Consider the following 17,217-nt stretch of genomic DNA (forward strand, 5'->3'; position numbering starts at 1 on the left):
CATTAAATCAGAGTCAATAGTGGAATAGTCCATTAAATCAGAGTCAAGAGTAGAATAGTCCATTAAATCAGAGTCAATAGTGGAGTTATCCATTAAATTAGAGTCAATAGTGGAGTAGTTTATTATATCAGAGTCAATAGTGGAGTAGTCCATTAAATCAAAGTCAATAGTGGAGTAGTCCATTAAATCAGAGTCAATAGTGGAGCAGTCCATTAAATCAGATTTAATAGTGGAGTAATCCATTAAATCAGAGTCAATAATAAAGTAGACCATTAAATCAGAGTCAATAGTGGAGTAGTTCATTAAATTAGAGTCAATAGTGGAGTAATCCATTAAATCAGAGTCAATAGTGGAGTAGTCCACTAAATCACAGATCAATGGTAAAGTAATCCGTTAAATCAGAGTCAATAGTGGAGTAATCCATTAAATGAGAGTCAATAGTGGAGTAATCCATTAAATGAGAGTCAATAGTGGAGTAGTCCATTAAATCAGAGTCAATAGTGGAGTGGTCCATTAAATCAGAAATCAATAGTGGAGTAATCCATTAAATCAGAGTCAATAGTGTAGTAATCCATTAAAGCAGAGTCAATAGTGGAGTAGTCGTTTAAACCAGAGTCAATAGTGGAGTAGTCCATTAAATCAGAGATCAATAGTATAATAGTCCATTAAATCAGAGATCAATAGTAGAGTAGTCCATTATATCAGAGTCAATAGTGGAGTAATCCATTAAATCAGAGTCAATAGTGGAGTAGTCCACTAAATCACAGATCAATGGTAAAGTAATCCGTTAAATCAGAGTCAATAGTGGAGTAATCCATTAAATGAGAGTCAATAGTGGAGTAATCCATTAAATGAGAGTCAATAGTGGAGTAGTCCATTAAATCAGAGTCAAGAGTGGAATAGTCCATTAAATCAGAGTCAATAGTGGAGTAATCGATTAAATCAGAGTCAATAGTGGAGTAGTTTATTATATCAGAGTCAATAGTGGAGTAGTCCATTAAATCAGAGTCATTAGTGGAGTAGTCCATTAAATCAGAGTCAATAGTGGAGTAGTCCATTAAATCAGATTTAAAAGTGGAGTAATCCATTAAATCAGAGTCAATAATAAAGTAGACCATTAAATCAGAGTCAATAGTGGAGTAATCCATGAAATCAGAGTCAATAGTGAAGTAGTCCATTAAATCAGAGTCAATAGTAGAGTAATCCATTAAATCAGACTCAATAATGGAGTAATCCATTAAATCAGAGATCAATAGTGGAGTAGTCCATTAAATCAGAGTCAATAGTGGAGTAGTCCATGAAATCAGAGTCAATATTGGAGTAATCCATTAAATCAGACTCAATAATGGAGTAATCCATTAAATCAGAGATCAATAGTGGAGTAGTCCATTAAATCAGAGACAATAGTGGAGTAGTCCATGAAATCAGAGTCAATAGTGGATAGTCCATTAAATCAGAGTCAATAGTGGAGTAATTCATTGAATCAGAGTCAGTAGTGGAATAATCCATTAAATCAGAGTCAATAGTGGAGTAATCCAGTAAATAAGAGTCAATAGTAAGGTAGTCCATTAAATCAGAGTCAATAATGGAGTAATCCATTAAATAAGAGTCAGTAGTGGAGTAATCCATTAAATCACAGTCAACAGTGGTGTAGTCCATTAAATCAGAGTCAATAGTGGAGTAATCAATTAAATAAGAGTCAATAGTGAAGTAGACCATTAAATCAGAGTCAATAGTGGAGTAGTCCATTAAATCAGAGTCAATAGTGGAGCAGTCCATTAAATCAGGGTCAATAGTAGGGTAGTCCATTAAATCAGAGTCAATAGTGAATTAGACCATTAAATCAGAGTCAATAGTGGAGCAGTCCATCAAATCAGAGTCAATAGTGGAGTAATCCATTAAATAAGAGTCAATAGTGAAATAGACCATTAAATCAGAGTCAATAGTGGAGTAGTCCATTAAATCAGAGTCAATAGTGGAGTAATCCATTAAATCAGACTCAATAATGGAGTAATTCATTAAATCAGAGTCAGTAGTGGAGTAATCCATTAAATCAGAGTCAATAGTGTAGTAATCCATTAAATCAGAGTCAATAGTGGAGTAGTCCATTAAATCAGAGTCAATAGTGGAGTAGTCCATTAAATCAGAGTCAATAGTGGAGTGGTCCATTAAATCAGAAATCAATAGTGGAGTAATCCATTAAATCAGAGTCAATAGTGGAGTAGTCCATTAAATCAGAGTCAATAGTGGAGTAGTCCATTAAATCAGAGTCAATAGTGGAGTGGTCCATTAAATCAGAGATCAATAGTAGAGTAGTTCATTAAATCAGAGTCAATAGTGGAGTAATCCATTAAGTCAGAGTCAATAGTGGAGTAGTTTATTATATCAGAGTCAATAGTGGAGTAGTCCATTAAATCAGAGTCAATAGTGGAGTAGTCCATTAAATCAGAGTCAATAGTGGAGCAGTCCATTAAATCAGATTTAAAAGTGGAGTAATCCATTAAATCAGAGTCAATAATAAAGTAGACCATTAAATCAGAGTCAATAATAAAGTAGACCATTAAATCAGAGTCAATAGTGGAGTAATCCATGAAATCAGAGTCAAGAGTGGAGTAGTTTATTAAATCAGAGTCAATAGTGAAGAAGTCCAATAAATCAGATTTAATAGTGGAGTAATCCATTAAATCAGAGTCAATAGTAAAGTAGACCATTAAATCAGAGTCAATAGTGGAGTAGTCCATTAAATCAGAGTCAATGGTGGAGCAGTCCATTAAATAAGAGTCAAGAGTGGAATAGTCCATTAAATCAGAGTCAAGAGTGGAATAGTCCATTAAATCAGAGTCAATAGTGGAGTAATCCATTAAATCAGAGTCAATAGTGGAGTAGTTTATTATATCAGAGTCAATAGTGGAGTAGTCCATTAAATCAGAGTCAATGGTGGAGCAGTCCATTAAATCAGAGTCAATAGTGGAATAGTCCATTAAATCAGAGTCAAGAGTAGAATAGTCCATTAAATCAGAGTCAATAGTGGAGTAATCCATTAAATTAGAGTCAATAGTCGAGTAGTTTATTATATCAGAGTCAATAGTGGAGTAGTCCATTAAATCAAAGTCATTAGTGGAGTAGTCCAATTAATCAGAGTCAATAGTGGAGCAGTTTATTAAATCAGATTTAATAGTGGAGTAATCCATTAAATCAGAGTCAATAATAATGTAGACCATTAAATCAGAGTCAATAGTGGAGTAGTTCATTAAATTAGAGTCAATAGTGGAGTAATCCATTAAATCAGAGTCAATAGTGGAGTAGTCCACTAAATCACAGAATCAATGGTAAAGTAATCCGTTAAATCAGAGTCAATAGTGGAGTAGTCCATTAAATCAGAGTCAATGGTAGAGCAGTCCATTAAATCAGAGTCAAGAGTGGAATAGTCCATTAAATCAGAAGTCAATAGTGGAGTAATCCATTAAATCAGAGTCAATAGTGTGGTAATTCATTAAATCAGAGTCAATAGTGGATTAGTCCACTAAATCACAGATCAATGGTAAAGTAATCCGTTAAATCAGAGTCAATAGTGGGTAATCCATTAAATGAGAGTCAATAGTGGAGTAATCCATTAAATGAGAGACAATAGTGGAGTAGTCCATTAAATCAGAGTCAATAGTGGAGTAATCCATTAAATCAGAGTCAATAGTAAAGTAGTCCATTAAATCAGAGTCAATAATGGAGTAATCCATTAAATCAGAGTCAGTAGTGGAGTAATCCATTAAATCAGAGTCAATAGTGGAGTAATCCATTAAATCAGGGTCAATAGTGGGGTAGTCCATTAAATCAGAGTCAATAGTGAATTAGACCATTAAATCAGAGTCAATAGTGGAGTAGTCCATTAAATCAGAGATCAATAGTGGAGTAGTCCATTAAATAAGAGTCAATAGTGGAGTAGTCCATTAAATCAGAGTCAATGGTAGAGCAGTCCATCAAATCAGAGTCAATAGTGGATAGTCCATTAAATCAGAGTCAATATGGAGTAATCCATTAAATCAGACTCAATAATGGAGTAATCCATTAAATCAGAGTCAATAGTGGAGTAATCCATTAAATCAGAGTCAATAGTAAAGTAGTCCATTAATTCAGAGTCAATAATGGAGTAATCCATTAAATCAGAGTCAGTAGTGGAGTAATCCATTAAATCAGAGTCAATAGTGGAGTAATCCATTAAATCAGAGTCAATAGTAAAGTAGTCCATTAATTCAGAGTCAATAGTGAAGTAGTCCATTAAATTAGAGATCAATAGTGGTGTAGTTTATTAAATCAGAGTCAATAATGGAGTAATCCATTAAATCAGAGTCAGTAGTGGAGTAATCCATTAAATCACAGTCAATAGTGGTGTAGACCATTAAATCAGAGTCAATAGTGGAGTAATCCATTAAATCAGAGTCAATAGTGAAGTAGACCATTAAATCAGAGTCAATAGTAGAGTAGTCCATTAAATCAGAGTCAATAGTGGAGCAGTCCATTAAATCAGAGTCAAGAGTTGAGTAGTTTATTAAATCAGAGTCAATAGTGAAGAAGTCCATTAAATCAGAGTCAATAGTGGAGTAGTCCATTAAATCAGAGTCAATGGTGGAGCAGTCCATTAAATCAGAGTCAAGAGTGGAATAGTCCATTAAATCAGAGTCAAGAGTGGAATAGTCCATTAAATCAGAGTCAATAGTGGAGTAATCCATTAAATCAGAGTCAATAGTGGAGTAGTTTATTATATCAGAGTCAATAGTGGAGTAGTCCATTCAATCAGAGTCAATGGTGGAGCAGTCCATTAAATCAGAGTCAAGAGTGGAATAGTCCATTAAATCAGAGTCAAGAGTAGAATAGTCCATTAAATCAGAGTCAATAGTGGAGTAATCCATTAAATCAGAGTCAATAGTGGAGTAGTTTATTATATCACAGTCAATAGTGGAGTAGTCCATTAAATCAAAGTCAATAGTGGAGTAGTCCATTAAATCAGAGTCAATAGTGGAGTAGTCCATTAAATCAGATTTAATAGTGGAGTAATCCATTAAATGAGAGTCAATAATAAAGTAGACCATTAAATCAGAGTCAATAGTGGAGTAGTCCATTAAATCAGAGTCAATAGTGGAGTAATCCATTAAATCAGAGTCAATAGTGGAGTAGTCCACTAAATCACAGATCAATGGTAAAGTAATCCATTAAATCAGAGTCAATAGTGGAGTAATCCATTAAATGAGAGTCAATAGTGGAGTAATCCATTAAATGAGAGTCAATAGTGGAGTAGTCCATTAAATCAGAGTCAATAGTGGAGTAGTTCATTAAATCAGAGTCAATAGTGGAGTGGTCCATTAAATCAGAAATCAATAGTGGAGTAATCCATTAAATCAGAGTCAATAGTGTAGTAATCCATTAAATCAGAGTCAATAGTGGAGTAGTCCATTAAATCAGAGTCAATAGTGGAGTAGTCCATTAAATCAGAGATCAATAGTAGAATAGTCCATTAAATCAGAGATCAATAGTAGAGTAGTTCATTAAATCAGAGTCAATAGTGGAGTAATCCATTAAATCAGAGTCAATAATGGAGTAGTCCATTAAATCAGAGTCAATAGTGGAGTAGTCCATTAAATCAGAGTCAATAGTGGAGTAGTCCATTAAATCAGAGTCAATAGTGGAGTAGTCCATTAAATCAGATTTCAAAAGTGGAGTAATCCATTAAATCAGAGTCAATAATAAAGTAGTCCATTAAATCAGAGTCAATAGTGGAGTAATCCATTAAATCAGAGTCAATAGTGGAGTAGTTTATTAAATCAGAGTCAATAGTGAAGAAGTCCATTAAATCAGATTTAATAGTGGAGTAATCCATTAAATCAGAGTCAATAGTAAAGTAGACCATTAAATCAGAGTCAATAGTGGAGTAGTCCATTAAATCAGAGTCAATAGTGGAGTGGTCCATTAAATCAGAAATCAATAGTGGAGTAATCCATTAAATCAGAGTCAATAGTGTAGTAATCCATTAAATCAGAGTCAATAGTGGAGTAGTCCATTAAACCAGAGTCAATAGTGGAGTAGTCCATTAAATCAGAGTCAATAGTATAATAGTCCATTAAATCAGAGTCAATAGTAGAGTAGTCCATTAAATCAGAGTCAATAGTGGAGTAATCCATTAAATCAGAGTCAATAGTGGAGTAGTCCACTAAATCACAGATCAATGGTAAAGTAATCCGTTAAATCAGAGTCAATAGTGGAGAAATCCATTAAATGAGAGTCAATAGTGGAATAGTCCATTAAATCAGAGTCAAGAGTAGAATAGTCCATTAAATCAGAGTCAAGAGTGGAATAGTCCATTAAATCAGAGTCAATAGTGGAGTAATCCATTAAATTAGAGTCAATAGTGGAGTAGTTTATTATATCAGAGTCAATAGTGGAGTAGTCCATTAAATCAAAGTCAATAGTGGAGTAGTCCATTAAATCAGAGTCAATAGTGGAGCAGTCCATTAAATCAGATTTAATAGTGGAGTAATCCATTAAATCAGAGTCAATAGTGGAGTAATCCATGAAATCAGAGTCAATAGTGAAGAAGTCCATTAAATCAGAGTCAATAGTAGAGTAATCCATTAAATCAGACTCAATAATGGAGTAGTCCATTAAATCAGAGTCAATAATGGAGTAATCCATTAAATCAGAGATCAATAGTGGAGTAGTCGTTTAAATCAGAGTCAATAGTGGAGTAATCCATTAAATCAGAGTCAATAGTGAAGTAGACCATTAAATCAGAGTTAATAGTAGAGTAGTCCATTAAATCAGAGTCAATAGTGGAGTAGTCCATTAAATCAGAGTCAATGGTGGAGCAGTCCATTAAATCAGAGTCAATAGTGGAGTAGTCCATTAAATCAGAGTCAATGGTGGAGCAGTCCATTAAATCAGAGTCAATAGTGGAGTAATCCATTAAATCAGAGATCAATAGTGGAGTAATCCGTTAAATCAGAGTCAATAGTGGAGTAATCCATTAAATAGAAATTATCCCTTACGTCAACGTTGTTGGCAGTGAAAAGGATTCGACAGACCAAATAAGATGGAAAGACAAAATTAGGTAACATTTTCTACTATCACCTTTCGTGAGGTGAAAGCAGTGAAGTTAACTACTATCGTCCTTCGTGAGGTAAAGACAGTGAGGTTAACTACTGTTGTCTTTTGTGAGATGAAGACAGTAAGATTAACTACTATCACGCTTCGTGAGGTGAAGACAATAAAGTTAATCACTGACGCCCTCCGTGAGTTGAACATAGTAAGATTAACTACTGACGCCCTCCGTGAGGTGAACATAGTAAGATTAACTACTTACGCCCTCCGTGAGGTTAACACAGTAAGATTAATTACTAACGCCCTCCGTGAAGTGAACATAGTAAGATTAACTACTTACGTCCTCCGTGAGGTTAACACAGTAAGATTAACTACTAACGCCCTCCGTGAGGTGAACATAGTAAGATTAACTACTAACGCCCTTCCTGAAGTGAATACAGTAAAGTTAACTACTATTGTCCTTCGTGAAGTGAAGACAGTAAGGTTACAATAAGAATCAGTAAAGCTTGTAATCTTGACAGTAATAATCAATAAAACTAGTAATCTATATGCAAAAACGGCTCGTTTGGGCTGAGAAAACACTTTACATAGAAGAGCGAACACTAGTAGTAGTAGTAGAAGAGCGAAAACTAGTAATCGTGACAATAATAATCAGTAAAACTAGTAATCGTAACAGTAAGAATAAATAAAACTAGTAATCGTGAGAGTAAGAATAAATAAAACTAGTAATCGTGAGAGTAATAATAAATAAAACTAGTAATATTGACAGTAAGATTCAATAAAACTGCTAATAGTATGCCCCCTGCTTGTACAGCGGTATGTCTATGAGTAAAACTAGTAATCTTGACAGTAAGAATGAGTAACACTAGTAATAGTGACAGTAATAATAAATAAAACTAGTAATCGTGAGAGTAAGAATCAATAAAACTAGTAATCTTGACAGTAATAATAAATAAAACTAGTAATCGTGACAGTTAGAATCAGTAAAACTGGTAATAGTATGCCTTCCGCTTGTACAGCGGTATTTCTATGAGTAAAACTAGTAATTGTGACAGTAATAATAAATAAAACTAGTAATCGTGAGAGTAAGAATCAATAAAACTAGTAATCTTGACAGTAATAATAAATAAAACTAGTAATCGTGAGAGTAAGAATCAATAAAACTAGTAATCTTGACAGTAATAATAAATAAAACTAGTAATCGTGACAGTTAGAATCAATAAAACTGGTAATAGTATGCCCCCTGCTTGTACAGCGGTATGTCTATGAGTAAAACTAGTAATCTTGACAGTAAGAACCAATAAAACTTGTAATCGTGATGCCCCCCGCTTATACAGCGGTATGTCTATGTGTAAAACTAGTAATCGTGACAGTAAGAATGAGTAAAACTAGTAATCTTGACAGTAAGAATCAATAAAACTAGTGATCGTGATGTCTATGAGTAAAACTAGTAATCGTGACAGTAAGAATGAGTAAAACTAGTAATCTTGACAGTAAGAATAAATAAAACTAGTAATCTTGACAGTAAGAATCAATAAAACTAGTAATCGTGATGCTACCCGCTTGTACAGCGGTATGTCTATGAGTACAACTAGTAATCATGACAGTAAGAATGAGTACCACTAGTCATCGTGACAGTAAGAATGAATAAAACTGATAATCATGACAGTAAGAATCAATAAAACTATTAATCGTGACAGTAAGAACGAGTACAACTAGTAATCATGACAGTAAGAATGAGTACCACTAGTCATCGTGACAGTAAGAATGAATAAATCTGATAATCATGACAGTAAGAATCAATAAAACTATTAATCGTGACAGTAAGAACGAGTAAAACTAGTAATCATGACAGTAAGAATCAATAAAACTGCATCAGTTTTCTTGAAACCGAAGATTATCTGTAATTCAAGAAATACAACCTACAATAAGGTCTCCATATTCAATTTAAATGTCAGTATTTATGTAAAGCTCATGAGGATGAAGAAAGTCGTTAATGGGTGGGCTTCTGGTAACAAATGTTAGTATTTCTGTAGGGCTCATGAGAATGAAGAAAGTCGTTAATGGGTGGACTTCTGGTATCAAATGTCAGTATTTATGTAAAGCTCATGAGGATGAAGAAAGTCGTTAATGGGTGGACTTCTGGTATCAAATGTTAGTATTTCTGTAGGGCTCATGAGAATGAAGAAAGTCGTTAATGGGTGGACTTCTGGTAACAAATGTTAGTATTTCTGTAGGGCTCATGAGGATGAAGAAAGTCGTTAATGGGTGGACTTCTGGTATCAAATGTCAGTATTTATGTAAAGCTCATGAGGATGAAGAAAGTCGTTAATGGGTGGACTTCTGGTAAAACTTACTTACTGGAAGTAGTCAACCAAGGCCGCGTGAGGAAAACCTGAAGTAGAAACTACAACGCAACCTCACCTCTAACATCAAATCCTCTGCTCTTCTGACGATCTTGTAAGGTGTTTTGTTTTTGTGTGTGCCGTGGTAAGACAACAGAACTTAACATATAGTGTTGAACAATCAAACTTTATATCAAATCCTCTGCTCTACTGACGATCTTGTAAGGTGTTTTGTTTTTGTGTGTGCCGTGGTAAGACAACAGAACTTAACATATAGTGTTGAACAATCAAACTTTATATCAAATCCTCTGCTCTACTGACGATCTTGTAAGTTGTTTTGTTTTTGTGTGTGCCGAGTTAAGACAACAGAACTTAATATATAGTGTTGAACAATCAAACTTTATATCAAATCCTCTGCTCTACTGACGATCTTGTAAGTTGTTTTGTTTTTGTGTGTGCCGAGTTAAGACAACAGAACTTAACATACAGTGTTGAACAATCAAACTTTATATGTGGAGTGTTATTAAATTGATTTCTTCTATCATACACCAGTACCATAAGCTAGTTTGCTTCTGTATAGTTAAGACACTGCATAGGGTACCATGACAATTTGAGACCTTAAATTTGATCGCTATTTTCATTCAAACAGAACCTTTATGACGCCCTTGGTTCAAGTACATGGAATTCTAAGGAATGATTATTCTCTCCCTGGCTCGTTCAATTGTCAACATGAACATTACCATATTGCTGAAGCTTACATACTGTAAAGATAAGGAAGAATGACCCACATTAAATGTTTGGTTTCTTTATAATTTTGTGCATAGCTGCGCCGGACGTTTCTGCGCTAACCATCCTTATTTTAGCATCGTAAGACAAGATGGAAGACATCATCACCCATGGCCAGCTCCTGGGCTACTCTTCTCATCAACAGTTGGTGGGATCGACCGTCACTTAGTAACGTTCCCACGGATGAAAGGACAAGCATATTAAGTTGTAACGATAATTCGAGCCCTCGACCCTCAAATTAAGAGTCGAGCACCCTAATACCCAGCCATGCTGGGCTTATAACAAAAAAGAATGACAAATATTCTCTTGTTCTAACATTTTCTCCACAGTAATGCATATTTTCTGAGTGAAAACTTTGAGTGTTTCAAAGTATAATACATTTTCTGAATAAACACAATGTTTGTTTCCAAGTGTAGTATATATTCTAAGAAAACAAGTGTTTAAAAATGTACTGTAAATATTCTAAAAAAGTAGAGGGTTTTTTAGAGTGCATGGTATAGCCAGTAATGAAAACAATGGTTTTTAAAAACTAATGTACATAGTCTGGGAAAACAATGTTCTTTTTAAGAATAGATGTTGAGATTACTGGGTAAATAATAATCTGTTTTAAAATGGGTAAACTTGTGGGTAAATTATGGTATATTTTAAAATGGGTAAACTTATGGGTAAATAATGGTTTGTCTTAAAGTGAATAGGCTTCCTGGTAAATTATGGTTTGTTATAAAGTCGGTACACTTCTTGGAAAATGATGGTTTGTTGTAAAATATGTATATAAAAATGGCTGGTTTGGTTTGACAAAATTTTTATGTAGAGGAGCGAACAACGTTTTGACCTTCTTCGGTCATCGTGTTACCTCTTTCTTTCTTTATAAACCTGACGTGATAAACATTTTCTCAGCCCAAACCAGCCGTTTTTACATATATTTTTCTCTACAAGTGGGTTTTCTTGTCATCACTGGTTTGTTTTAAAGTGGGTAGACTTCTGGGTAAGTAATGTTTTGTGTTAAAGTGGGTAGACTTCTGGGTAAATAATGGTTTGTTTTTAAGTGGGTAGACTTTTGGATAAATTGTGGTTTCTTATAAACAGAGTACACCTCTAGGTAAATGATAGTGTGTTTTAAGTTGGTCGACTTCTGGCTAAATAATGGTGTGTTTTAAACCGGGTATACTTCTGGGTAAATAGTGGTATGGTTTAAAGTGTGTAGACATCTGGTTAGATGATGGTGTGTTTTAAAGTGGGTAGACTTCTGGGTAGATGATGGTGTGTCTTAAAGTGGGTAGACTTCTGGGTAAGTAATTGTATGTTTTAAAGTGGGTAGACTTCTGAGTAAATAATGGTATGTTTTAAAGTTGGTAGACTTCTGGGTAGATGATGGTGTGCTTTAAAGTGGGTAGACTTATAGGTTTGTTAGAAAGTGGGTGGACTTCTAGGTTTGTTATAAAGTGGGTGTTTTTCTGTGTATATAATGGCATGTTTTAATGTGGGTAGACTTCTGGGTAAATAAATGTTTGTTTTAAAATATAAAACTTCTCGGAAGACGATGGTGTGTTTTAAAGTGGGTAGACTTCTGAGTAGATAATGGTTTGTTTTATAACACTGTAGATCTGAGTGATAAAGAAACCTTTTATAACATACAAAATCTTAATCATCAAATGTTTCTCGAACATTACGGCTGTATTTACATATATTGGTGTACAATTGTGAACAGCAGTATAACAAATTACACAATACATCTAAACATTCTGTTGATTAGATAATGTGTTTTAATATATATACAGAAATCCTCTCTTTCGAAGAATTGGCTCATAATATGCATCGAAAAAATCTACAAGACTGTAAGAAGCATGCAGTGAAGTTTAATAAATGTTTAAATAGAGGGCGTTAAGTGAGCTTTCAATTGTTTTTCTTGTCAAACAATACATTAGTTTTGTGTGGGTATTGAAGGGGTGTAATTTGACCTGTTCACAAAAAGAGGGAACTAGTTGTTCTTGACCTCTCTATGTTCCAGACGAGCAACACCATGTTCTCCACGTGTTGCCTGTTTTTGTTATTGATCGCCGCTGCTGGGGACGTTTGCTCAACGCTGTTCTCCATTGGTTCTCTTCTACCGTTCTTCCAGGATCCTGGACGTCACACAAAATCTGTTTTCCTACGTAGCGGGAGTACTGCTAACCCAGGCACTAGAAATTCCGAATTGACGCTTTCCTTTTCTCCAGAACGTCAATATGGTAAGTCTTATGGACCTTTTAATAAAACGACAAAGAAATTAACATAATTAAACACAGTAGATCTTTAGTCAACAAATTATGTTCACAGGTGATCACGCAGGAGGAAAGCGCTCTTAAGGTAATACAAAGTTGAGATTCATTGTCTTATATAAAGATAAAACTAGTAGCAATAATCCATAATTATTAAACGATTAAAATCATACGGTAATAAATAATAGTAAAAAATATATACCCTAACTTATAGAAAGAGTTTATAGCCAGAAACATGGTGAGTTTAGCGTGTCACTTCATGTGACTTTAACGAGCGAAAAAATAACAGTTTTCCACGTTGATATCTACTTGTGATTTGATATAACTATCAATAAATTTATACTTGTCCTTGTTGATATGTACTAGTGATCTGATATAACTATCAATAAATCTATAGTTGTCCTTGTTGATATATACTAGTGATCTGATATAACTATCAATAAATCTATAGTTGTCCTTGTTGATATGTACTAGTCATCTGATATAACTATCAATAAATCTACAGTTGTCCTTCTTGATATGTACTAGTGATCTGATATAACTATCAATAAATCTGTAGTTGTCCTTGTTGATATGTACTAGTGATCTGATATAACTATCAATAAATATATAGTTGTCCTTGTTGATATGTACTAGTGGTCTCATATAACTATCAATAAATCTATAGCTGTCCTTGTTCATATGTACTTGTGATCTGATATAACTAACAATAAATCTATAGTTGTCCTTGTTGATATGTACTAGTGATCTGATATAACTATCAATAAATCTATAGTTGTCCTTGTTGATATGTACTAGTGATCTGATATAACTATCAATAAATCTATAGTTGTCCTTGTTGATATGTAATAGTGATATGATATAACTATCAATAAATCTGTAGCTGTCCTTGTTGATATGTACTAGTGATCCGATATAACTAACAATAAATCTATAGTAGTCCTTGTTCATATGTACTAGTGATATGATATAACTATCAATAAATCTATAGTTGTCCTTGTTAATATGTACTAGTGATCTGATATAACTACCAATAAATCTGTAGTTGTCCTTGTTGATATGTACTAGTGGTCTGATATAACTAACAATAAATCTATAGATGTCCTTGTTGATATGTACTAGTGATCTGATATAACTATCATATAACTATCAATAAATCTATAGTTGTCCTTGTTGATATGTACTAGTGATCTGATATAACTAACAATAAATCTATAGTTGTCCTTGTTGATATGTACTAGTGATCTCATATAACTATCAATAAATCTGTAGTTGTCCTTGTTGATATGTACTAGTGATCTGATATAACTATCAATAAATCTATAGTTGTCCTTGTTGATATTTACTAGTGATCTGATATAACTATCAATAAATCTATAGTTGTCCTTGTTGATATGTACTTGTGATCTGATATAACTATCAATAAATCTATAGTTGTCCTTGTTGATATGTACTAGTGATATAATATAATTATCAATAAATCTATAGTTGTCCTTGTTGATATGTACTAGTGATCTGATATAACTAACAATAAATCTATAGTTGTCCTTATTGATGTGTACTAGTGATCTGATATCACATTCAATAAATCTATAGTTGTCCTTGTTGATCTGTTCTAGTTAAAACATATAACTATGAATAATTCTGTAGTTGTTCTTGTTGATATGTACTTGTGATCAGATATAACTATCAATAAATATATTGTTGTTTTTGTTGATATGTACTAGTGATCTGATACAACTAACAATAAATCTATAGTTGTCCTTGTTGATATGTACTAGTGATCTGATATAACTATCAATAAATCTATAGTTGTCCTTGTTGATGTGTACTAGTGATATGATATAACTATCAATAAAACTATAGTTGTCCTTGTTGATATGTACTAGTGATCTGATATAACTAGCAATAAATCTACAGTTGTCCTTGTTGATATGTACTAGTGATCTGATATAACTATCAATAAATCTATAGCTGTCCTTGTTGATGTGTACTAGTGATCTGATATAACTATCAATAAATCTACAGTTATCCTTGTTGGTATGTACTAGTGATCTGATATAACTATCAATAAATCTATAGTTGTCCTTGTTGACATGTACTGGTGATCTGATATAACTATCAATAAATCTACAGTTGTCCTTGTTGATATGTACTAGTGATTTGATATAACTAACAATAATTCTATAGTTGTCCTTGTTGATATGTACTAGTGATCTGATATAACTAGCAATAATTCTATAGTTGTCCTTGTTGATATGTACTAGTGATCTGATATAACTATCAATAAATCTATAGTTGTCCTTGTTGATATGTACTTGTGATCTGATATAACTATCAATAAATCTATAGTTGTCCTTGTTGATATGTACTAGTGATCTGATATAACTATCAATAATTCTATAGTTGTCCTTGTTGATATGTACTAGTGATCTGATATAACTAGCAATAATTCTATAGTTGTCCTTGTTGATATGTACTAGTGATCTGATATAACTATCAATAAATCTATAGTTGTCCTTGTTGATATGTACTTGTGATCTGATATAACTATCAATAAATCTATAGTTGTTCTTGTTGATATGTACTAGTGATCTGATATAACTATCAATAATTCTATAGTTGTCCTTGTTGATATGTACTAGTGACTGATAGAACTGTCAAAAAAGCTAATATTTTTCTTGATATGTAATAGTCAACTGAAATATCTATCAATAAATCTGGAGTTTTTCTTGTTTATCTGTATTACCTAACATATTTAACTGGCAATAAAGCTAATAAATCTAGACTTATGTTTGATGATATGTAATTGTTAACTGATATAACTAGCAATAAATCTACAGCTTTTCTTGTTACGTTCTAATTAACTGCTATAACTGTCAATAAATCTACAGTTTTTCCTTTACATGTACTAGTTAATTGAAATAACTATAAACAATTCAAGTGTTTTCCTTCTTGATCTCTAGTAATTAACTGATATAACTATCAATAAATCTCGACTTTTTCCTACTTGGTCTCTACTAATTAACTGATATAACTATCAATAAATCTCGACTTTTTCCTTCTTGATCTCTACTAATTAACTGATATAACTATCAATAAATCTCGACTTTTTTCTTCTTGATCTCTACTAATTAACTGATATAACTATCAATAAATCTCGACTTTTTCCTACTTCGTCTCTACTAATTAACTGATATAACTATCAATAAATCTCGACTTTTTCCTACTTGGTCTCTACTAATTAACTGATATAACTATCAATAAATCTTGACTTTTTCCTTCTTGGTCTCTACTAATTAACTGATATAACTATCAATAAATCTCGACCTTTTTCTTCTTGATCTCTACTAATTAACTGATATAACTATCAATAAATCTAGAGTTTTCCTTTTTGATTTATGTTAGTTCACTGATGTAACTAGCAATGAATCTACAGCTTTTCTTGTTACATACTAGTTAACTGATATAACTGGTAATGAATCTATAGTTTTTCTTGATATGTACAAGTTAACTGATATAAGTATCAATAAATCTTGAGTTGTCCTTATTCATCTGCACTAGTTGACTGATAGAACTATCAAAAAAGCTATTTTTTCTTCATATGTACTAGTTAACTGATACATCAATCAATAAAACTAGAGTTTTTTGTGTTTATCTGTATTAGATAACTTATATAACTAGCAACACAGCTAATAAATCTAGCTGTGTTACGTTACGTTCTAATTAATTCCTATAACTATCAATATGTCTACTTTTTCTTGTTGACATGTACTAGTTAATTGATATAACTATAAACAAATCAAGTGTTTTCCTTGTAGATCTGTATTAGTTAACTGGTATAACTATCAATAAATCTCGAATTTTTCCTTTTTCGCATCTACTAATTAACTGATATAACTAGCAATAAATCTAAAGTTTTCCTTGTTGATCTGTACTAGTTAACTCATATAAATCTAGATTTTTCATGGATAATCTGTTCCAGTTAAATGATATATCTATCAAGATATCTGTAAGTTTTCCTTGTTTATGTAAACGAGTTAACTGATATAACTAGCAAAAAAAAAATTGAGTTTTCCCAGATAAAAGTAATAAAATAATATAACAAAAGTTAAAATGTTTCTCCAATACATTACAACTATAAAATAGTAAAACAAGACTTAAACATTTTCTATAGATTACGAAAATAATAAAATAAAACAAGATTAAAACATATATTCTATAAATTACGACTGTAATATTACAAGACAAGAATTAAACATTTTTCTGTAGATTACAACAATAAAATAATGAATCAACATTTAGACATATTTTCTGTAGATTACGACTATAATAGAATAGAACAAGAATTACGCATTTTCTCTATAGATTACGACAATAATATAACATAACAAAAGTTAAACATTTCTCGTACACATTACAAAGATAAAATAATAAAACATTATTTAAACAGGTTTTCTGTAGATTTCGACAATAATGTAATTAAACAAGTATTGTACATTTTTTTTGTATAGATTACAACAATAAAATAATAAAGCAAGATTTAAACATACTTTCTGTGGATTACGACTGTAATATTATAAAACAAGAATTAAACATTTTTCTATAGATTACAAGAACAAAATACCATAACGTGAACAGTTCTCCTATATATTACAACAATAAAATAATATAAAACATTCAAACATACTTTCTGTGGATTACGACTGTAATATTATAAAACAAGAATTAAACATTTTTTT

The 17,217-nt window shown here is 32.3% G+C and overlaps 1 protein-coding gene across 3 annotated transcripts in view; it reads left to right on the forward strand.

Moving 5' to 3' along the window:
* The first annotated feature begins 12,237 nt into the window (after window positions 1-12,237).
* LOC143242768 (glutamate-gated chloride channel-like) overlaps window positions 12,238-17,217 on the forward strand; it is a 51,493-nt gene continuing 46,513 nt past the window's right edge. For 2 of the 3 annotated variants that reach the window (XM_076486258.1, XM_076486257.1), the window contains exon 1: window positions 12,238-12,445. In XM_076486258.1, coding sequence (XP_076342373.1) covers window positions 12,238-12,445 — 208 coding nt within the window. Of the gene's footprint in view, window positions 12,564-17,217 lie in introns of all 3 variants that reach the window. The other variant, XM_076486260.1, reaches the window with a different exon arrangement.

The sequence above is a fragment of the Tachypleus tridentatus genome, unplaced genomic scaffold, assembly GCF_004210375.1.
Source record: "Tachypleus tridentatus isolate NWPU-2018 unplaced genomic scaffold, ASM421037v1 Hic_cluster_2, whole genome shotgun sequence".
Taxonomy (NCBI): Eukaryota; Metazoa; Arthropoda; class Merostomata; order Xiphosura; family Limulidae; genus Tachypleus; species Tachypleus tridentatus.